The following is a 22,781-nucleotide window of genomic DNA, read 5'->3' on the forward strand; positions in this document are numbered from 1 at the left end:
ACTGGAATTTGGCATCAGGAGTAAAGGGAAGAAGAAAGGAAAAGGTTATTCTAGACCTGAAGGAAACAAAAGAGAAGTGAAGAACTAGAGGTGTGTGGTGTGCGTAGTACTTACCTAGTATATGGAAAGTGCTAAATACAACAATAACTAGAGGACAGTGAGAAGGAGAGAGGGAGAAAGAGAAATTCTACCCAGTGCTGATGCTCCCCACCAAAGACCAATAGTGGTCTGCATCAGTTCAACCTTATCAGCTATTTTAAAATGCTAAAATTCTTCTGTAGCGGAAAGGCGGCCCTATCCTAGGCATTCCAAGTATCTTCCAACTGTCCTGGTCTGACCACAGGACCTTGTACCATCCAGCACAGCAGGCATCCTCCAGGATTCTCTTTAGAACCATGACTAGCAATTAACCTGAGTCTTTGCGGCCCCTTCCATATACTTGCTCTTCTTTTGTCTCTCACTCCCAACTTCAGTTAGTCCGGCTTAGAATGCCTGATTTCCCATCCTTAGAGGGCAGCATTATGACGTGGGAGGTGGGAGGGAGTCAGATATAGAAATATCAGAGGAAATGTAGTTCTTAGTAGTCAGAAGTCATCAGGGGTCCATCTGTGTCAAAATGGCTTGGGCAGGAGATGTAAGCTTCATCCACAATGTTCTGGCCTACCAGCAGTGGGTCGCCATGTGGCATGATTTCATCAATCTTTATACCGCTGAAAACTAGGTAATAAAGAAGGAAAAATCAGGCCCACAGTTAACTTGAGAGTTCCCAACCCAGCAGAGAGTGTGAGGGAGCAAGGCAGTAAAGGCCTGGACAGGATGTAAGAGGAGATGGGGGGCTGGAGGAATGGTATGTGGTGGCAGCAGGGGATTAAAGAAACAAGTGTATTTCCTAGAGTCAGGATCCTTTCCTAACCTAAAGGAATCTGACTCTTATAAGAGGTTGGAGCTCAGCCTTTCTATAATAGGTGAGGGGAAGAAGTAGGAGAAGGATTGGGTCCCCTTTTCCCTGGCCCTGTCTCTCCGTTACTTACTTTCCATTCCTTCAGTCTCCAAGTATCGCAGATCACAGGGCAAATCTGGCTCTGGCTGTAATGCAGGTTTCAATTCTGGCTCCAGCATTCTTGGTGAGATCATGCATAGTGTGGGTTCGAGCCCAGGTTCTAGCTTGGGCTCTTGTGCTGAGCCGGGTTCCAGTGCTGAGCCCAGATCCAGCCTGGAGCCCAGATCCAGCCCTGCCTGGAGCAGTGGCTCCAACTCCAGGTCCAGACTTTGCTCTGGCATCAGCTCTGACTCGAGTTCTGGGTCCAGTTCAAGTTCCTTGGGTTGTAGCAGCTCATCCGTCTGTCTTCCAATCACAAAACAAAGTAGGGCTTGGCAGTTAAGGTGAAATAAGGTATGGTATAGCAAGGAGAGATTGTCTCTCTATTCTAAAAAGTCAATAGGGAAGCCAGGCGCTGATGGCTCACACCTGTAATCCTAGCTACTCAGGAGGCTGAGATCTGAGGATCATGGTTCAAAGCCATCCTGGGCAGAAAAATCCATGAGACTCTTATCTCCAATAAACCACTCAGAAAACTGGAAGTGGTGCTGTGGCTCAAATGGTAGAAAGCTCGCCTGAGCTGAAGAGCACAGGGACAGTGTGCCCAGACCAACAGTTCATGCCCCATGACTGACCCCCCCCCAAAAGAATATAACTACCATATGATATAGCTTTTCTAATTGCTGGGTGCATTTCTTTTTCTTTCTTTCTTTTTTCTTTCTTTCCTTTTTTTTTTGTTGGTTGTGGGGCTTGAACTCTGGGCCTGGATTATAGGTATGAGCCACCAGTGCCCAGCTTGCTGGGTATATTTCCAAAGGAAATGAAATCACTATATAAAAAAGATACTGACAAGCTGGGTGGTGGCTCATGCCTGTAATCCTAGCTACTCAGAAGGCTGACATCTGAGAATCACTCTTCAAAGCCAGGAAAGTCCATGAAACTCTTAGCTCCAGTTAACCATCAGGAAAAATTTGGAAGTAGCACTGTGGCTCAAGTGGTAGAGCACTAACCTTGAGCAAGTTCAGGGACCTAGGCCCTGAGTTCAAGCCCCATGATCACAAAACCAAACCAAAACAAAACAAAACAGGAGCCGGGCGCTGGTGGCTCACGCCTGTAATCCTAACTACTCAGGAGGCTGAGATCTGAGGATCGCGGTTCAAAGCCAGCCCGGGCAGGAGAGACCGTGAGACTCCTATTTCCAATAAACCACCAGAAAACCAAAAGTGGTGCTGTAGCTCAAGTGGTAGAGCACTCTCCTTAAGCTGAAGAGCTGAGGGGCAGTGCCCAGGCCCAGAGTTCAAGCCCCACGACCGACAAAACAAACAAACAAACACGATATCTACATTCCCATGCTTATTGCAGAATACTCGCCAAGAAATGAAATCTCTGAGATGATGTATATATTTTAAAAATGGAGCATTACTCAGCTGGTATTTTGTATGTGTGTATGTTAGTAGTTTGGCTTTTTCACTCATGGTTGATACGCTACCACATGAACCACAACTCTAGTTCGAGCTTTCTGATGGTTAATTGGGAATAAGAGTTTCATGGATTTGTCTGGTTAGTCTGGCCTCTAATTGTGATCTTCAGATCTCAGATCTTCAGATCTGAGTAGCTAGGATTATAGGCATGAACCACCAGTACATCCAGTATTTTCTTTTTTTTTTTTTTCTGCCAGTCTTGGGGCTTGAACTCAGGGGACTGAGCACTGTCTCTGAGCTTTTTTTTGCTCAAGGCTAGCACTCTACTTGAGTTACAATGCCACCTCCCGCTTTTTCTGTTTATGTGGTACTGAGGAATCGAACCCAGGGCTTCATGTGTGCTTTGTAAGTACTCTACCACTAAGCCACATTCCCAGCCCAGCCAGTATTTTCATCAAATGAAATACTATCATTTTTGGCAACACAGATGGAATTTCAGATACCATATATCCTCGTTCATTTGTGGAAGCTAAAACAAGAAGTGGAGAGTAAAAAAATGGTTACTAAAGCCAGGCATCGATAGCTCACGCCTGTAATCCTAGCTACTCAGCCTGGGCAGGAAAGTCTGTGAGACTCTTCTCTCCAATAAACCACTCAGAAAACTGGAAGTGGTGCTGTGGCTCAAGTGGTAGAGCGCTAGCCTGAGCTGAAGAGCTGAGGGACAGTGTGCCCAGACCAACAGTTCAAGCCCCATGACTGAACCCCTGCCCTCCCAAAAAAAAGCTTACTAGAGGGTAGAACAGGAAGGAGGAAGCAGGGGAAGAATAGCAACTTAAGTACTATGCTTGGTATCTTGTAGGTGCCTATTAACACTAGTGATTGTGACTATTATTAATAGGCAGCAGGAAAGTAGGAAAGGAGGTAAAATAAGACAGAATGGGAAAAATCTAGAGGCCTGGAAAGTGTGGGGAAGGAAGGAAACAAGGATGGAGGGACTAGGGTTGAGCAGGTAGCCACTTTTAGCAGGCCAAAAGGATTAGGAGGATGGGAGAAGGATTTGTATCTTACCTGTTAGAGACTACAATGAGCCTATGTTTCAGGTATTTTCTCTGTTCTTCAAGATTAACTGTGGGGACACACATAGGAGGTAAGAAGTCAGAGGGTTAGACACAGGGCTCAAGGTTCCCCTAAGTGCAGATAGCATTGACAATCAACCATATCTACCCACTAACTAGTGTGCCCACAGACTAATAATCCCTTAGCTCCAGTGTGTATCTGCGTTTCTGTGTTTAAAAGAAGGGGCTAGCATCAGCTGCACTGAATATTGATGAAAATGAACTAAGCAACTCAAGGGCAGCGATGGGAGGGTGGGAATGAGAGGGAAAGAGGGAACAGCTAACACTAAAAAGGAAAGAAATGGACATATCACCCAACTCAGAAGAAATAGTTGTATTGTCAAAGCTTATAGACTTCACAAACTTTATAGGCCAAGATAATGACAATGGGCCTTGTGAAGGTTAAAATGTGTTTATGGCTTTAACTATCACTATCCTACAATACTGTGACATTTCTGAAATTTATGTAATCACTTTATCTCAACCAAAATTATTTTAAAAAAGAAGGGGCTAGAACCAGGTGCAGTGGCTCATGCTTATAATCCTAGCTACTCAGGAAGCTAAGACCTGGAGGATCATGGTTCAAAGTCAGACTGAGCAGAAAAATCTTCAACACTCTCCAATGAACCAGCAAAAAGAAGCTGGACTGGGGTGTGTGATCAAGTGGTAGAGCAACCACTGTAAGGGAAAAAAGTTGTGAAAGAGAGTACCAGTCCTCTGTGTGCAAGCCATGGCACCAGCAAAATAGAGAGAATGAATGGATTGGTAAAATGTGGTATATGTACACAAAGGAGTTTTATTCATCCACTAGAAAGAATAAACGGATGTCATTTGTAGGAAAATGGATGGGCCTAGAATAAATTATGCTTAGTGAGGTAAGTCAAACTTAAGAGAGACAAATGTCACATGTTTTCTCTCATATGTGGAAGCAAGATCTAAAATATAACTGGACATGATAACCTATATAGGATTTTAAGCTATGACACACAGCAGTCAGACGAAAGGGGATTATACTTAGGGGATGAACACAAAGGTGTAACTTCTCTGAACATTTTTTTTTGCCAGTCCTGGGGCTTGAACTCAGGGATTTGGCACTGTCTCTGAGCTTCTCTTTCTTGCTCAAGGCTAGCACTCTACCACTTAAGCTACAGCACTACTTCTGGCTTTTTCTGTGTATGCTGAGGAATTGAAGCCAGGGCTATATGTATGCCAGGCAAGCACTAAGCCACATTCCTAGCCCTCTCTGAACATTTAAAATACTATTTATTAAAATGAATTCCAGGCAATGGCAACATGATTTTTTGTTTTTTGTATATTTGTCAGTTGTGGGGCTTGAACTCAGGACCTGGTGCTATCCCTGAGCTTTTTCACTCAAGGCTAGCATTCTACCACTTTGAGCCACACCTCCACTTCTGGTTTTCCAGTGGTTAATTAGAAATAAGTCTTACAGACTTTCCTGCCTGGACTGGCTTTGATCCATAACCATCAGATCTCAGCCTCCTAAGTAGCTAGAATAACAGGCATGAGCCACCAGCCCTTGGCAATATACCTTTGTTTTTGTTGTTGTTGTTATTCTTGCCAGTGGTGGTGTTTGGTTTTGCTTTGGGTAGTTTTTCTTTTAGGGGGGCAGGTAAAGGGAGAATGCAGAAAGAGAGGAAGGAAGAGTGAACAAATGCAATGATGCTATTCAGTATATACTATGTGGAAAATGAACCATGTAACTTGTGGGCAGGGATGGGAGGGGAAAACTGGGGGAAAGTGAAGGAAGAGATGACTTTGTCCAAAAAAAATAAATGTACTCATTATCTGACTTATGAAATGGTAACCCCTCTATATAACACATTAATAGTAACAGTAAAATTATTTAAGAGAGCGAGAGAAGCTGATATGGATGTCTGAAAGTAGTTGCACTGTAGGACAAAGTATGGCAATGAAACCCACTTTTTTCCCGGTAGTAGCGCCCGAAAGCCTCATCACGGGGGATCCGGGGATAGAGGAAGCGCAGTGGATTCTCAGGGATGTTCTCCTCGGTGAGCAACTGGTAGTGGCGGATGATTTCGGTCAGTGGGAGGGACTGCAGCACTTCCTTGGTGAAGGGCTGCACAGATCGGATGGGCATCTTACCTGAAGAGTGGATGTAGGAACAGGTTGGCTAGAGACAAGAGCTTGGCCCCATTGCTCCCCACCCAGGTTGCCTAACCCTAAAGCTACTGCAGGATTCAGTACATAGTATAGAAAACCAAAGACAGGCAGAGGGATAGAGAATCAGGTAGAGGGCTGGGAAGGTGGCTCAGTGGTAGAGCGCTTGCCTTGCATGCCTGAGGCCCTGGGTTCAATTCCTCAGCACCACATAAGCAAAAAGAAAAAAGCTGGAAGTGGCGCTGTGGCTCAAGTGGTAGAGCGCTAGCCTTGAGCTGAAGAGCTGAGGGACAGCGCCCAGGCCCAGAGTTCAGGCCCCATGACCAGAACCCCCACCCCCCACCAAAAAAAAGAGAGAATCAGGTAAAAAACAAAGGCTGTGGGGAAAGGCAGGGAAGAGCAGCTGACCATCCTGGTGTTCCACCCAGGAGCAGGTGATTCCCCCTTCTGCAGATTCACTGAAACGCAGCAGAAAAGTCCCAGAGATGGTCTTCTTCAGTAGCCGGCGTTCCTGGCTCCGACTCACAAAGCCCATAATGCGTCTGGTGCAGAAAAAGCAGCTTGAGATACAATCCCCCCGCCCCCCCGCCTCACCATTCCTGTCCCCCTTGTATGGAAACGAGTGCCAGGTTTTGGCCCCAGCTCTGTCACTTAGAAACGTCCCCATCAATGGCCAAGTTCACTTCACTTCCTCCACCTGTGGATTTAAGGCATGAGGATTTGGTGAAATCACACAGACGAAAAGCACCTGACAGCTGGGTGCTGTCATCCTGGCTACTCAGGAAGCTGAGATCTGAGAATTGAGCCTGAGCCTCTTATCTCCAATTAACTAGCAAAAAGGCTGGAAGTGGAAGTGTGGCTCAAGTGGTAGGGTACCAGCCTTGAGCAAAAAGGCCAAGAAAGAAGTTGGGCACTGATAGCTCATACCTGTAATCCTCGCTATGCAGGAGGCTGAGATCTGAGATCTTAGCTCAAAGCCAGCGGAGGGCAGAAAAGTCCTTGAAACTTTTGTTTCTCATTAATCACCAAAAATAGCCCAATGTGGCTCAAGTGGTAGAGTACTAGCCTTGAGCCAAAAAAAGCTAAAGGATAGCACCCAGGCCCTGAATTCAAGCCCTAGGATGAAAACATATACACAAAAAAAGCTAAGGGAAAACATAAGGCCCTGAGTTTAAGCCTCACTAATGGCACATGCATATGCATGTGCATGTGTACACATTCGTGCACGCGAGCGCGCGCGCACACGCACACACACACACAAACAGCACTTTATGAAGGCCAAGTAATGTGCAAATGGACAGGCAGTGAGAATACGGCTCTAGAGTCACAAAGGCCTGGGTTTAAATGCCAGCTCTGTCCTTTGGGCAAGTTCCTGAACTTAAGACTTAGTTTCCTCATGTGAAATGAAGTTGGGAACACTCATCCCTCAGAACGGTCATAGTAATTAAATGAGATAATTCAAGAAAGCATTCCCCAGGCTCGGGAGCACAGGATGCCCTTCATAAAAAATACAGGCCATGACTACCATTATTACAATTGTGGCCCTGTATGAGTTTCAGCTCCATCTCTATTTGCCACTGGGGGTGCACCTAGTCCATTCTGAGTTCAGAAAAGAACAAAGATGGGAAGGGTGACTGAGGTCTTACCCATCATTCCAGAGATCCTTCAGGTGATCATGTACCAGCTCAAGAATTTTGTCTAGCCATGTCCAGAATGGTATCTTGCCAGGAGGGCTCTCTCGCTGGAAGAGGAATGGAAAGGTGGAGCTGTCTCTGTTGGAGGGGAGGAACACTAGAGATGGGGCAGTGTTTGGGCTAGATCGAGCTACACAAGATCCAAGCAGTTACCTTGCTGAAGTCAGTCCAGGACAACAGTGGGTCCTCCATCCTAAAGTTCTGTCCTATGGAACAGACAGTCACAGAGAGGTCACATGACTGAAAGAGGGAAGCAAGTTGAGGCAGGGGTCCTGGGATAGATAGCTGGGACACAAGGCAGGGGCAGACTAAGGCTGGGGAAAGGGAAAGAAAAGGAGATGTGTACCGAAGAGTTTGTTCTTTAACATGCTCAGCTGCTCAGCATCGAGACCTCGGCCGATATAGTTAGAGAACTGCCAACTGAGAGCAGGGCCCAGCAGGCTCCAGGGAGCCAGAGGGGGGCTGGAGAAGAACAGCTGGTTCTGTGGGAATGGGAGGAGAGTCGGATGGTTCCAAAACAGTCCCTCACACCAGGCTTCCATCCCCTTCGATCTATACTCACCCACTGGCCTCATCTCCTACCTGATTTGGGCTGAGAAGATTGTACCACAGAATGGAGGCCCAGGCAATGGACAATTGGTTCATATTAGAAATAATCACCACAGGGAGAGTGTCCGTCTGAGGAGAAGGTAAGAGTCAGGGAGGACGGATATGATGTTCTTTTTCTTTTCTTTTTTTGTTGGTTATGAGGCTTGAACTCTGGGCCTGGGCACTGTCCCTGAACGGTTTAGCTCAAGGCTAATGCTCTACCAGTTGAGTCACAGAGCCACTTTTGGTTTTCTAGTGGTCAATTGGAGATAAGAGTTTCACGGACTTTCCTGCCTGGGCTGGCTTTGAACCATGATCCTCAGATCTCAGCCTCCTGAGTAGCTGGGATTACAGGTGTGAGCCACCGGTGGATATGATGTTCTTAACTGCAGATATTTCCTAGGGACAGGCAGAGGGGGACAGTCCACCCTCAAAGTCTTCAGTTTATATCCTCCCCATGCTGCCCTCCAAATCTGCCCCATGTTCTCCTACTTTCTTTCACTCACTTGCAGCTCCGTCTTCAGACCCTGGTAGATATAGTTGACCGTAAAGCTGATAATGTGCAATTCTTCTGTCACAGTCATCGGTCCCTGTGACAGCCAGAGACAGTGATAAGAGGATCCTTTGGCAAATTCCCTGATTTATTGCTTTGGCAAATTCTCAGCCTTACCTTATTGTTGCCCTTTCCTTGACCAGTTGGACGTTGCTCTACCAGTGTCTGTGGATTGGGAGTAAAGAGAGAGAATGTCAGAGTGGGACACCAAGGTCCCTGGATCTTCCTATTTTGTATCAGGGCTTGGAAAGTTTCTCTAGTCTAACAGTCCTTTATCCCCCTTACCAAGAAGCCGAAGTCCCAAATTAAACCCTCTTTCTGTCCTTTCTCTGGGGTCAAAGTTTTCTGGTTTGAGGTTAGAATGTTGAACTTCCGGAAGCTGTTCCAAGAAGAAGAAAATGAATGGAGATAAAGAGCAAAATTATGTTTATTTTTAAATTTTATTTATTTTTATGTCAGTGGTAGTACTGGGGCTTGAACTCAGGGGGCACTTCCTTAGCTCTTTGGATCAAGGCTGGTGCTCTACGACTTGGGCAACACCTCTACTTCTGGCTTTATGCTGGTTAATTGGAGATGAATCCCTTGCATTTGTGTGCCAGGGCTGTGCTTTAAACAATGATCCTTAGCTCTCAGCTCCCTAAGTACCTAGGATTACAGGTATGATCTACCAGCATCCAGCCAAGAGTAGGATTTTTTTTAGAGTAGTTATTTTTGTTTGTTTTTGGGTCCGGTTGTGGGGCCTGAACTCTAGGCCTGGGCGCTGTCCCTCAGCTCTTCAGCTCAAGGCTAGCGCTCTACCACTTGAGCCACAGCGCCACTTCCAGCTTTTTTCTTTTTGCTTATGTGGTGCTGAGGAATCGAACCCAGGGCCTCAGCATGCAAGGCAAGCGCTCTACCACTGAGCCACCTTCCCAGCCCTAGAGTAGTTATTTTTTAAACTCAGCAGGAAAACAGAAATTCTATTTCATTTCACACTCCCTTCTCTCTTTATCCATGTCCCACCCAAATTCCCCTTTTTATCTTCCCACCAGAGCTGCCAAACGTGGTACAGCACAGATGTCTGCAAGTATCCTGGTCAGGTACCTACCTTTGTGATTGAGGAGGATTCCTGAAAAGAAATTTAAAAATAATAATAATTAAAAAGTACAAAAGTACAGAAGTTAGGAACTTGATTTTTGTAATTAAATACACTTGAGTTCAAACCTGCATCTCAGTAGCTATGTGAGCTCATAGAAAAGACAATCTCTCTAAGCTTGTAGTCTTTTTCTTTTCTTTTGTCAGTCGTGGGGCTTGAACTCTGGGTTTGGGCACTATCCCTTGGCTCTTCAGCTCAAGGCTAGAACTCTACCACTAAGCCACAGAGCCAGTTCCAGGTTTCTGGTCATTTATTGGAGATAAGACTTTCATGGACTTTCCTGCCCAGGCTGGCTTTGAACCACAATCCTGGGATCTTAGCCTCCTGAGTAGCTAGGATTACAAGCATAAGCCACCAGTGTCCCACATTGTTTTCTTTTTTTGTCTGTTGTGGGGCTTGAACTCAGGGCCCAGGCACTGTTCTGAACTTTCTTGCTCAAGGCTAGCACTCCACCACTTTAAGCCACAGCTCCACTTCTGGTTTTTGAATCATTAATTGGAAATCAGTCTCACCAGTACTTTTCTGCCAGGGCTAACTTTGAACCACAATCCTCATATCTCCACCTCCTAACTAGGATTATAGGCATGAACCACTGTGCCTAGCTTGAGCCAGTATTCTTATTTGCACATTTTATTTTATTTTTTTATTTTTTGGTGGGTCATGGGGCCTGAACTCTGGACCTGGTGCTGTCCCTCAGCTCTTCAGCTCAAGGCTAACGCTCTACCACTTGAGCCACAGTGCCACTTCCGGCTTTTTTCTTTTTACTTATGTGGTGCTGAGGAATCGAACCCAGGGCCTCAGACATGCAAGGCAAGTGCTCTACCACTGAGCCACCTTCCCAGCCCCTGCACATTTGAATACCCAACTTGTAGTTGCTCTTGTATGTCATATAGTAGGTGCCCCCAGGAGTAATGAAAGGGGAGGAAGAGTTAGTTCATACTACCTCCAGCCCAGCCCATGTCCTGTCTGTCCCTTGGTCCCACCATGCACCTGTGCTAACTTACTTGTCAATGGAGACTTCTGCCATCAGTGACTCATTGCCTTCCTGGAGTCTCACTAGCAGCCTGTGGGGAAAGGAAGATGGATTGGGAAAAATGGCCCATCTAACATCCTGGAGAGGCCAGGTAAGGGTTTAGCAAAAGCTAAGAAGCTAAGGGAAAGAATTAAAGGAAGAAGATGAATATAAAGGAGAGAAAAAAGAAAGGACAGGAGTGAGATCTGTAAAGGCAAAATATACCAGTGCATAGTGACAGGGCTGGAAAAAGAAGGCAGGTGCTCTATAATGCCAACCGTGTTCGGACGGTGAACTTGCTCCCCGTCTTGAGGATGAGGGGCCGATGGAGAGTTTGGGGCATGTAGGGTTGAGCCTCCACCACAAATGCTCTGCGGACAGAGGTATGGAGAAGGTTATCAGTATGTGTAAGAATGTCCCCTGTTATTTCTTTCCTTCTGCTCTTCCCAGAGCTCCCTCCCTGGCCACCAGACCTGTGGAGCAGATTATGTAGTAACTCTGTGACTTGGGCCTTCTGTAGATGTACCCCATCTTTAAAAGTGTCACCCTTATACGCCACCATGTGGCTCAATTCCTTCAGCTGCTTCAGGAGCTGCCGCAGCTGAAACAATAGCTTTGCTCCAGCTGTGAACCTGGCAACAGAATCCAGAGAGAGAGAATCCGTGAGTTTCTGGGGTGGAGTCACCATCAAGGTTCTGGGAGAGCGGCACTGGTGGCTCACACCTGTAATCCTAGCTACTCCGGAGGCTGAGACCTGAGGCTCATGGTTTGAAGCCAGCACAGGCTGGCTATTATTATTATTTTCTCTAAAGAACTACTCGAAAAATCTGGAAGTCACACTGTGGCTCAAGTGAAAGAGCACTAGCCTTGAGAATGAAAAGTCAGGGACAGTGCCAGGCCCTGAGATGAAGCCCCCAGGACCAGCAAATAAAAAAAAAAATCTGGGGGCTGGGAAGGTGGCTCAGTGGTAGAGCACTTGCCTTGCATGCATGAGGCCCTGGGTTCGATTCCTCAGCACCACATAAGCAAAAGAAAAAAGCCGGAAGTGGCGCTGTGGCTCAAGTGGTAGAGTGCTAGCCTTGCGCTGAAGAGTTGAGGGACAGCACCCAGGCCCAGAGTTCAGGCCCCACGACTGGACCCCCCAAAAAAAATTCTGGGAAAAACTGATTTGGAAGCATATAACAGATTATTCAGCATGATTCCTAATTCAAGAGATGAAAAAAATCAAAGTCATTTCACACATGAAACTGATATAAGGTTTATTAAATGAGAGTTATCTCTAACATGATGCTTGCTGTGTATGATTTATTGTGTTTCACACACATTAATGAAATACACTTACAACCAGCCCATGGGGTAGGTACTAGTATTATACCTGTTTCACAGAGGATAAGCCTGAAGCACACAAAAAAGGTGGCTTTCTCAAGGGCCTTCAACTCGTCAAATCTAGGGGGCTAGGAATGTGACTTAGTGGTAAAATGCTTGTCTAGCATGCACAAAGCCCTGGTTTTGATTCCTCAGTACCACTTAAACAGAAAAAGCCAGAAGCGGTGCTATGGCTCAAGTAGTGGAGTGCTAATCTTGAGCAAAAGAGGCTCAGGGACAGTGTTCAGGCTCTGAGTTCAAGCCCAGGACTGGCCCCCCCCAAAAAAAAAAAAAAGTGGACATGGTGGAGTGTGCCTATCATCTCAGCTGTGGCAATTGTCCAGGCCAGCCTGGATGAAAAAGTAAGACTCTATTTAAGAATTATCAGGGAGGGGAGAAAGGGCCCGTGCTCAAACAACAGAGAGCCCACCTAGCAAACATGAAGTCCGGAGGTCAAATCACAAAATGAAAAGTTACATTGTGCATCAATTCCTTACTTTCTCCAAAGCAAAGACTAGGCCTTTGTGTTACTTGTGTCATGAAGATTAAAAAGCAGAGTACATCAAAGCTAGCCAGGACAGGGGCTGGGAAGGTGGCTCAGTGGAAGAGCGCTTGCCTTGCATGCATGAGGCCCTGGGTTTGATTCCTCAGCACCACATAAGCAAAAAGAAAAAAGCCAGAAGTAGCACTGTGGTTCAAGTGGTAGAGTGCTAGCCTTGATCTGAAGAGCTGAGGGACAGCGTTCAGGCCCAGAGTTCAGGCCCCAGGACTGGACCCAAAAAAAAAAAAAAAAACTAGCCAGGACAGGAAAGCCCATGAGAGTCTTATCTCCAATTAACCACCCCAAAGCAGGAAGTGGAGTAGCTCAAGTGGTAGAGCACTAGCTTTGAGTACTAAAGCCCAGGCCCTGAGTTCAAACACCAGGACCAACACAAAACAAACAGAATATAGCTCCAGTGAGACAAAAGAGTTGGGCTCATTCTGGAGAGGGGAAGCCATTGAGAGCAGTCAGTGTTCCTTGCTGTGTGTAGCCCATGTCATCTCACAAAACACAAGGAGTGGCTCGGATCAGGAGGGGAAGAAAATGCATTTCCTCTTACCATTTCTCCAGTTGTTCCAACCCATGGTCCAGTGGCGCTCCAAGGCAGGCTTTTTGTTGCCGGACTTTCCATTCATCCAACTTTGGCAGCAGTAGTTCGACTAGGGTAGTTAATCGGCCCACCAGTGCTTTACAAGCATCCAGTACCTCCTAGGAGAGAGGATATGAGTGCTGAGTACCTCTGACCACCAGACTTCAGCATCTGACTGATGAAGAGACAAAGAGGCCAAAGTGACAGGGCCAGGGCCCCTAGATCCCTCTATTTGCCCAGCCACTCCCCCTGCCCACTGCCTCTATCCTTTGCCCTCACCTTTCTCCTTTTGTCCAGTTCATTGGCAGTATTCTGCACAAGCTGCTGTTGCGTGCTGTGATGGGGGTCCAAAGATGTTTTCCCTAAATGGCATGAGTAGGAGTTAAACTAGGCGCTTCTTTCCTTCTTCTCCCTTTCCCTGCCCCTCTCTTTTGTGCTGATACTAGGGCTTGAACTCAGGGTCTGAGCACTGTCCTTCTAAGCTGGTGCACTACCACTTGAGCCACAGCTCCATTTCTGGCTTTTTGATGATTGATTGGAGATAAGGTTCTCATGGACTTTTCCTACCTTTGAGCATGGTGATCCTCAGATCTCAGCCTCTGGAGTAGTTAGGATTGCAGGCAGAAGCCATTGGCTACCAAACTTCTTCTCTTTCTTGGCATGGATCTCAGTCAGTGACAGGAAAGGGAAATTTAGGAGGGAAAAGGGAAAGCTACACCATGGACGGGAACCTGGAGCTCTCTGGAAAATTCTGAATATACTAGAAGTCTACTGAATCAAATAAGGACATTTTCTATGCATTTCCTCCAATATTCAGAAGTTGTCCTTCCAGGGCGCTGGTGGCTCACACCTGTAATCCTAGCTACTCAGGAGGCTGAGATCTGAGGATCGCAGTTCAATGCCAGCCTGGGCAGGAAAGTCTGTGAGACTCTTATCTCCAATAAACCACTAGAAAACCAGAAGTGGTGTTGTAGCTCAAGTGGTAGAGCGCTCTCCTTGAGCTGAAGAGCTGAGGGACAGTGCCCAAAGCTCAGAGTTCAAACCCCACGACCAATCCCCCCCCCAAAAAAAAACAACCCAAAACACAGAAGTTGTCCCTTAGCTCTACCTCCAGCCCAGCTTCTACAACACACCCTGGCACTTGCAGTCTTGTATGTGAGGACTATAAACAGTGACATGTGGCTAACGGTAACTATTGCTCACTGGAGCTTTCCCTTTCTGCTCTCCTCCAACCTGGCCTCCCAGCCAACATGCCCCCTGTGCTTTCCTACTTTGGTTGAGAATCACGAATCGGAAGCTGAAGACATCCTGCAGGTCTTTCAGTTGTGTGATGGATTTCACCAGGTTCTGTACAGAGGAAGGGACTTTAATGAGACAACTTCTGAGGGAGGAAGAGGATAAACCCTCCCACCCCAACTCTTGCCACATCCACCGACCTCCATCATAGCTCTTAGATCCAGGATTCGGGATTCGATCTCCACCTGTTCGTTCTCCATGGGCATTTCAAGATCTGGTATGTCTTGCTCCTGAAATAAAAGACTCTGAGCACATTTTAAACTGTAACCTTTCACAGCAGTGGATCCTGTTCTGAGGCAAATTCTCTAAGTTCTTTTTTTTTTTGGGGGGGGTCCGGTTGTGGGGCCTGAATTTTGAGCCTGGGTGCTGTCCCTCAGGTCTTCAGCTCAAGGCTAGCGCTCTACCACTTGAGCCACAGCACCACTTCCAGATTTTTCTTTTTGCTTATGTGGTACTGAGGAATAGAACCCAGGGCCTCAGGCATGCAAGGCAAGCGCTCTACCACTGAGCCACCTTCCCAGCCCAAATTCTCTAAGTTCTTAACAAAGTCCCTTTCTATGCCAAGAGCTTCCGAACACACTATGAAATTCTTCTTACCATCTGAGTCCTCTGAGCCTGATTTAGAATTCTTTGTTCCTCTAGAAGGAGATTAAAGATCAACTCAGCCAATTGAGTAGCACCTTGGGGAAAGACCTAGGTAAGAAAACAGAAAGAAGGGGCTGAGATGTAGCTCAGTGGCAAAGCACTTGCCTAGCAAGTGTAATGTCCTGGGTTCAATCCCCAGTACCAAAAAAGAAAAGATAAAAAAAATACAATTAAAAAAAAAGAAAGAAAAGAAAACAGAAAGAAGGGCTGGAAATGTGGCTTAGTGGTAGAGTGCTTGCCTAGCATGCACGAAGCCCTGACTTCAATTCCTCCATACCACATAAACAGAAAAAGCCAGAAGTGGCGCTAGGGCTCAAGTGGTGGAGTGCTAGTCTTAATCAAAAGAAGCTCAGAGACAGTGCCCAGGCCCTGAGTTCAAGCCTCAGGACTGGCAAAAAAACAAAAACAAAACAAAACAAAAAAACACCCCATAAAACAGAAAGGATTGATCTAATTCAACAAGATTTTTTTTTTAATTTTGTGGGGTTGATAATTTGACCAAAGGCCTTTTGCATGCTAGGAAAATGCTCTTCCACTTATTTACATCCCCAGTTTGCTTCTTTCCTTTAACCTATACCTTGGGACTGTCCTATACCCTGTAGGATGTTTAGCAGAATTTCTGCTACCCAGTAACATCTCTTCTCTTTCATTTACAACAACCAAAAATGTCTCCAGACATTGCTAAATATCCCCTGGATGTGAGTGCAAAATGGCACTCAGTTGAGAACCACTGGCCAGGACTTTTTTTTTTTGGTCGGTTGTGAAGCTTGAACTCTGGGCTTGGGCGCTGTCTCTGCGCTCTTCAGCTCAAGGTGAGCGCTCTACCGCTTGAGCCACAGTGCCACTTCCGGTTTTCTAGTGGTTTACTGGAGATAAGAGTCTCACAGACTTTGCTGCCTGGGCTGGCTTTGAACTGTGATCCTCAGATCTCAGCCTCCTGAGTAGCTAAGATTACAGGCGTGAGCCACCGGAGCCCGGCCCAAGACTATTCTTATTCCCTGGAATGTCCTCCTCCAACCCTTATCTCTGCCCTAATTTCTTTTTTTTTTTTTTTTGGGTCTGGTTGTGGGGCCTGAACTCTGGGCTTGGGCACTGTCCCTCAGCTCTTCAGCTCAAGGCTAGTGCTCTACCACTTGAGCCACTTCCGGCTTTTTTCTTTTTGCTTATGTGATGCTGAGGAATCGAACTCAGCGCCTCATGCATGCAAGGCAAGTGCTCTACCACTGAGCCACCTTTCCAGCCCCATCTGCCCTCATTTCTTGTCTATCATACTCTTATTCATTTTTCAAGGCTGGTCTGAGAAGTATTTCCTAATCCTCTTGGAGGATTATACACAGACACTTGTTTATATATACTAGAGAAGTTACATATTGTTTCAACATTTTGTTGTTGTTGTTGTTTGTTGTGGGGCCTGAACTCTGGGCCTGGGCACTGTCCCTCAGCTCTTCAGCTCAAGGCTTCCACTCTACCACTTGAGCAACAACGCCACTTCTGGCTTTTTTTGCTTATGTGGTGCTGAGGAATCGAACCCAGGGCCTCATGCATGCAAGGCAAGCACTCTACCACTGAGCCACCTTCCCAGCCCCTCAACATTTTTTTTAATGTGTGTTTGTGTGTGCACCAGTCCTAGGACTTGAGTGCTGGCCTTGGGCGCTGTCTCTAAGCTTTTCTGCTCTAGGCTAGCTCTCAATATCCACAGTGAAGCCACAGCTTCACTTCTGACTATTTTGGTGCTTAATTGGAGATAACAGTCTCATGGACTTTCCTGCCTGGGCTGGCTTTGAACTGTGATCCTCAGCTCTCAGCCTCCTGAGTAGCTAGGATTGTAGGCATGAGCCAATGGTGCCCAGCTAATTCAATGATTTACAGTTACCTGCCACCCTCAAGCTTTTCTCTAATATTCCCAGTATTTCCCAATCCTGAGTCCCTAGCCTTCTCCCAATAGTGTTATCTAGACTCAGTCCTCTCTGTCAATGAGCCCCCAAGTCTAGACTCTGCCCTCATCCCCAGGTCTGCCCCATTTCCTTTGCACCGTAGGTACTATTTCTCATCCCAAGCCATACTCTACACTCCCACCGTTAATTCCCAACCCCACCTGAATATCCTGAACATCCCTGTAGAATTTTCGCAAGTTGTGCTGTATCAACAAGCTTTTTGGGTCCTTACTGCAGCGGCCACATTCAGAGTTCAGTTGGTCCAAGAAATGAAAGAATAACATTTTGGCTTTGCAGTCATCATTGCCCAGGGCAGCTTCTTTCCTGAAAACCAGGAGTGACAAGGGTAATACCTCTGCAAGCTCTAGGATGTTGGAGGCTCAGGAGAAAGGAAGCACTTTCTTCTTCCCTCAATTCTTTTTTTTTTTTTTTTAATGCCAATTGTGGGGCCTGAACTCTGGGCTTGGGTGCTGTCCCCCAGCTCTTCAGCTGTAGACCAGCACTCTACCACTTGAGCCTCAGCCCCACTTCTGGCTTTTTCTGCTTATGTGGTGCTGAGGAATCGAACCTAGGGCCTCATGCATGGAAGGCAAGCACTCTACCACTGAGCCACCTTCCCAGCCCATTTCTTAAAACCCTCACCAGTTCTGGTCTTCAATCCAGGCCGCCAAGTACTGTCGAACATCCATGGGCAGAAGGCTTTCTGTATACAGCCGGTGCAGCTGGTCCAGATAAAAGCTGTCAAGACTCTGCAGCAGCTCCCACTGTGCCATTTGGGCTCTAAAGAGATGAGGATTCTCAATGGGACATGTTGCTGGCTTAAATTATCCTTTGTCTTGTGGTTGTTTATCATTACTAATTCAAAATGTTTAAAATATACAAACAACTAATATAGAAAATATTAAAGTTTACACCAACTCCACTCCCAATCTCGGTCCATTTTCTTCTCCTGAAAGTAACCAGTTTTGCCAGGTGCCAGTGGCTCACACCTGTAATCCTAGCTACGCAGGAGGCTGAGATCTGAGGATCATAGTTTAAAGCCAGCTGGGGGGAAGAAAGTCCATGAGACTCTTATCTCCAATAAACAACCAGAAAACCAGAAGTGGCACTGTGGCTCAAATGGTAGAGCATTAGCCTTGAGCTGAAGAGCTGAGGGACAGCGCCCAGACCCAGAGTTCAAGTTCCATTACCGACCAGAAAAAAAAAAAAGTAACCAATTTTAATTTGGTGTATATTCTTCCAGGATGTACTATTTCATAGCTCCAATATTGTAGCCTTTTGTATCAATTAATAATTTTTTGGGGGGTCCAGTCGTGGGGCCTGAACTCTGGGTCTGGGCGCTGTCCTTCAGCTCTTCAGCTCAAGGCTAGCACTCCACCACTTGAGCCACAGCGCCACTTTCGGCTTTTTTCTTTTTGCTTATGTGGTGCTGAGGAATCGAACCCAGGGCCTCAGGCATGCAAGGCAAGCACTTTCCACTGAGCCACCTTTCCAGCCCTTATTTAATAATTTTTATTTATTTTTTTGGGGGGGGTCCAGTCGTGGAGTCTGGACTCTGGGCCTGGGCGCTGTCCCTCAGCTCTTCAGCTCAAGGCTAGCACTCTACCACTTGAGCCACAGCGCCACTACTGGCTTTTTTTTTTTTCTGTTTATGTGGTGCTGAGGAATCAAACCCAGGGCCTCATGCATGCAAGGCAAGCGCTCTATCACTGAGCCACCTTCCCAGCCCTCAATGGTCTTTTTAAAGCATATACAGAAATACAATGTATAGTGTAAGAGTCCTCTAATAGCAGATGGGTTAGGAAAGCACTTGCCTAGCAAGCCCAAGGCCTTAAGTTCAAATCCCAGTATATCAAAACCAAAGAAATATCATCTAACTTAACAGATATATATATATATTTTACCATTTTTCATATATCTCCCTTATTTAAATGTATTTGTGTTTTTATTTATTCAGGAATAAAGATCAGTGTTGGTTTTGAATATTTATGATTCTTGTTTGTTCTGGAAGTTTGTTAGGGGTTGCAGCCTTCTTAAAGAGATAAGGCAGCCGGGCGCTGGTGGCTCACGCCTGTAATCCTAGCTACTCAGGAGGCTGAGATCTGAGGATCGCGGTTCGTTCAAAGCCAGCCCAGGCAGGAAAGACCATGAGACTCCTATCTCCAATAAACCACCAGAAAACCGGAAGTGGCGCTGTAGCTCAAGTGGTAGAGCGCTCGCCTTGAGCTGAAGAGCTGAGGGACAGCACCCAGGCCCAGAGTTCAAGCCCCACGACTGACAAAAAAAAAAAAAGAGATAAGGCAGCGCTAGGAATGTGGCTTAGTGGTAGAGTGTTGCCTAACATGCATGGAGCCATGGGTTCAATTCCTCAGTACCACATAAACAGAAAAAAACAGGAAGTGGCACTGTGGCTCAAGTGGTAGAGGCTAGCCTTGAACACAAAAAAGGCCAAAAGAGAACAACCACACCTGCACCTGCAGTTCAAGCTCCAGGGCTGGCAAGGGGGGTGGGTGGGTAGATAAGCCTACAAATAGTTCATCATGCAAGGAGGGTATCTGCTCTACACAATGTCTAAACAACAAGCAAAGGGTCACTCTGTCCTTTAGCATTTGAATGACATCTGTTAATCTGACTCCTCATGTGGATTATCAAATTTTTGAGGGTTCAATTCGTCAGCACCACATAAGCAAAAAGAAAAAAAAGCCAGTAGTGGCGCTGTGGCTCAAGTGGTAGAGTGCTAGCCTTGAGCTGAAGAGCTGAGGGACAGCGCCCAGGCCCAGAGTCCAGACTCCACGACTGGACCCCCTGCTTGTCACCAAACAGCCTATGCTCTGCATTTCCCCCCCTAGTTTTTCCTGCCCACTGCAAACTGCTATCTTTTTTTTTTTTTTTTATCAGTCATGGGGCTTAAACTCAGGGCCTGGGTGCTGTCCCTGAGCTCTTTCACTCAAGGCTAGCACTCTACCACTTGAGCCACAGCTCTATTTCTGGCTTTTTGGTGGTTAATTAGAGATAAACATCTCACAGATTTTCCGACCCAGGCTGGTTCAAACTCTGATCCTCAGATTTCAGCCTCCTAACCTCATAGGATTATAGACATGAGCCACCAGTGTCCCTGGAGAAAAAGTTTTGAGGACTTCTACCTCAGTTGACTTCGTACCACATCCTTCAGGTCTCAGCCTCTGAGTAGCTGGTTATGGGCATGAGCCATCAGCAGCTTCATTTTAACCCCTTTAATAGTCTTTGGTTTTGCTTCTTTTATTTTTTAAATTTTTGTGGGCTGAACCCAGAGCTTTACCTCAACCAAGCAAGCATTGAACCACTGAGCTACATTCCAGGCCCCACACTTGATCCTTTTTTTTTTTTTTTTGGCTAGTCCTGGGACTTGAATTCAGGGATTGGGCTCTATCCCTGAACCCCTCTGTGCTCAAGGCCAGTCCTCTACCCCTTGAGCCACAGCACCACTTCCAACTTTTTCTGTTTATGTGGTACTGAGGAATTGAACCCAGACCCAGAGCTTCATGCATGCTAAGCAAGCATTCTTCTAGTAAGCTACATTCCCAGCCTGCCATGCTTGATCTTTTCTTTTCTTTTCTTTTTTTTTTTGTTGATCATGGGACTTGAACTCTGGGGCTTGGGCACTATCCCTCAGCTCTTCAGCTCAAGGTGAGCGTTCTACCACTTGAGCTACAGCACCACTTCTGGTTTTCTGGTGGTTTATTGGAGATAAGAGTTTCATGGACTTTCCTGCCCGGGCTGGCTTTGAACCTCAATCCTCAGATCTCAGCCTCCTGAGTAGCTAGGATTACAGGTGTGAGCCAACAGCGCCCGGCTCATGCTTGATCTTGTAAAACTAAATACCTGTAATTCTCTTCTTTTTTCTCAGGCATGCAAGGCAAGGGCTCTACCACTGAGCCACCTTCCCAGCCCCACCTGTAATTCTTTTAAGGAACAAAACAAGCTGGGCGCTGGTGGCTCATGCCTATAATACTAACCTGAGATCTGAGGATCACAGTTCAAAGCCAGCCTGGGCAGGAAAGTCCAAGAAACTCTTATAGCCAACCAGAAAACTGCAAGGGTAGGGATGGGAAAGGAAAGTAAGAGTACTGATGGAAAGAATGACACGGATCAAGATAACTTATACTCATAATCTAACATGGAATTATAACCTCAATAACTACTCAACAATGAAATGTTTTTTGTTTTGTTTTGCCAGTCCTGGGATTTGGACTCAGGGTATGATTGCTGTCCCTGAGCTTCTTTTGCTCAAGGCTAGCACTCTACCTCTTGAGCCACAGAGCCATTTTGGCTTTTTCTGTGTATGTGGTACTAAGAAATCAAACCCAGGGTTTCATGCATGCTAGGCAAGCACTCTATCACTGAGCCACCTTCCCAGCCCACAATGATTTTTTTTTTTTTTTGTCAGTTGTGGGGCTTGAACTCTGGGCTTGGGCTCTATCCCTGTGCTCTTCAGCTCAAGGCGAGCTTTCTACCACTTGAGCCACAGCACCACTTCCAGTTTTCTAGTGGTTTATTGGAGATAAGAGTCTCACAGACTTTACTACCCCAGCTGCCTTTGAACTATGATCCTCAGACTCAGCTCCTGAGTAGCTAGGATTACAGGCGTGAGCACCAACACCTGGCTCAATGAAAATTTTTGTTTTTTTGGGGTCCGGTCGTGGGGCCTGAACTCTGGGCCTGGGCACTGTCCCTCAGCTATTCAGCTCAAGGCTAGCGCTCTACCACTTGAGCCACAGGCCACTTCTGGCTTTTTCTGCTTATGTGGTGCTGAGGAATCGAACCCAGGGCCTCATGCATGCAAGGCAAGCACTCTACCACTGAGCCACCTTCCCAGCCCTGGGCCTGAACTTTTTTTGTTGAAGGCTAGTGCTCTACCATTAGAGCCAAAGCTCTACTTCCGGCTTTTTGGTTTTTGATTGGAGATAAGATCTCACGGACATTTCTAGGCCTGGCTTCCAACTAGAGCTTTAGATCTCAACCTCCTGAGTAGTTAGAATTACAGATGTGAACAAGCGGCATCCGCCAGAAATGAATTCGATTGTTATGTAACCTTAGCAAATAGTTTCCCCTTCAGTTCCTTTACAGTTTATAAAATTTATCACGTCAATCTTTGTATGTAGCTTGTTTTTTAGTTAAGGATCAAAAATAACTTAGCGGTCTGGGGGCGTGGCTCAAAATGGATAAGCACTGGAGACCCTGAGTCTAAACCCCCAAAATAGAGAATGATAATGATGATGACGACAGAGCAGAAGCAAAAACTTTGGCTAAGACATGAAATTATTGCAAGAATGCCAGGTTCTGGTTCTCGGAGGCTGCAAGGGAAGTCTGGGAGGGGAGTGGGCATTAGGATTGCGATAGCTGGGTTGAACAGGGAGGAAAATACTGCAATTGGCAGGCAACAGCTTCATTTCAGAGGGCCGAAGTTGTCTCCTCCGGGGTAACCCCGGGTTCAGCCGCACTTCCCACCCAGGGAAAACCTCGCATCCCGCTCACCCTCTGAGCACCCGTACCTTATTAGGGCCGCAGTACCCGATCCCCACAGTGGCTCAGGTCGTGACTTACAGTCCTCAAAGGGAGCTCAGGTACCAGGGTCAGGACGTCTGCCAGCCCCCAAAACTCGCGAAGCTGGCTGGAGACCGCAGCCACAAACCCGAGCTCCCCGTTCCCACCGAGCACAACACAGCTCGGCCTACG

General features: G+C 46.5%; 1 protein-coding gene across 4 annotated transcripts; it reads right to left on the reverse strand.

The window, feature by feature from the left end:
* Window positions 1–22,781, reverse strand: Stat2 (signal transducer and activator of transcription 2, 113kDa). Of its 4 annotated transcripts, none has more exons than XM_013022447.1 (24): window positions 22,598–22,781; window positions 17,709–17,846; window positions 17,228–17,390; window positions 15,085–15,180; window positions 14,628–14,717; window positions 14,463–14,538; window positions 13,471–13,553; window positions 13,162–13,310; window positions 11,170–11,328; window positions 10,975–11,067; window positions 10,689–10,748; window positions 9,637–9,657; window positions 8,835–8,928; window positions 8,667–8,714; window positions 8,503–8,586; window positions 7,991–8,086; window positions 7,755–7,890; window positions 7,562–7,614; window positions 7,361–7,455; window positions 6,123–6,256; window positions 5,517–5,699; window positions 3,529–3,586; window positions 1,032–1,345; window positions 1–717 (listed from the first exon to the last, which is right to left on the reverse strand). In XM_013022447.1, exons 2-24 carry the CDS (start codon window positions 17,837–17,839, stop codon window positions 578–580), a joined length of 2,556 nt encoding a protein of 851 aa, XP_012877901.1. In that variant the 5' UTR covers window positions 17,840–17,846; window positions 22,598–22,781; the 3' UTR covers window positions 1–577. The 4 variants fall into 4 exon arrangements, with proteins under 4 accessions (XP_012877901.1, XP_012877892.1, XP_012877912.1 ...); XM_013022438.1 differs by having other exon boundaries at window positions 14,628–14,732; XM_013022458.1 differs by lacking the exon at window positions 22,598–22,781 and having other exon boundaries at window positions 14,628–14,732; window positions 17,228–17,385; window positions 17,709–17,840.

The sequence above is a fragment of the Dipodomys ordii genome, unplaced genomic scaffold (assembly GCF_000151885.1).
Source record: "Dipodomys ordii isolate 6190 unplaced genomic scaffold, Dord_2.0 Scaffold3, whole genome shotgun sequence".
Classification (NCBI taxonomy): Eukaryota; Metazoa; Chordata; class Mammalia; order Rodentia; family Heteromyidae; genus Dipodomys; species Dipodomys ordii.

Coding starts and splice junctions, on each gene's coding strand:
- Stat2 (XM_013022438.1), bottom strand. CDS start 17,839: ATGGCACAGTGGGAGCTGCTGCAGAGTCTTGACAGCTTTTATCTGGAC. Junction 7,891..7,990: donor ATCTTCTCAGCCCAAATCAG/GTAGGAGATGAG, acceptor CCATTCCCACAG/AACCAGCTGTTCTTCTCCAG. Junction 718..1,031: donor GGAGACTGAAGGAATGGAAA/GTAAGTAACGGA, acceptor TTTATTACCTAG/TTTTCAGCGGTATAAAGATT.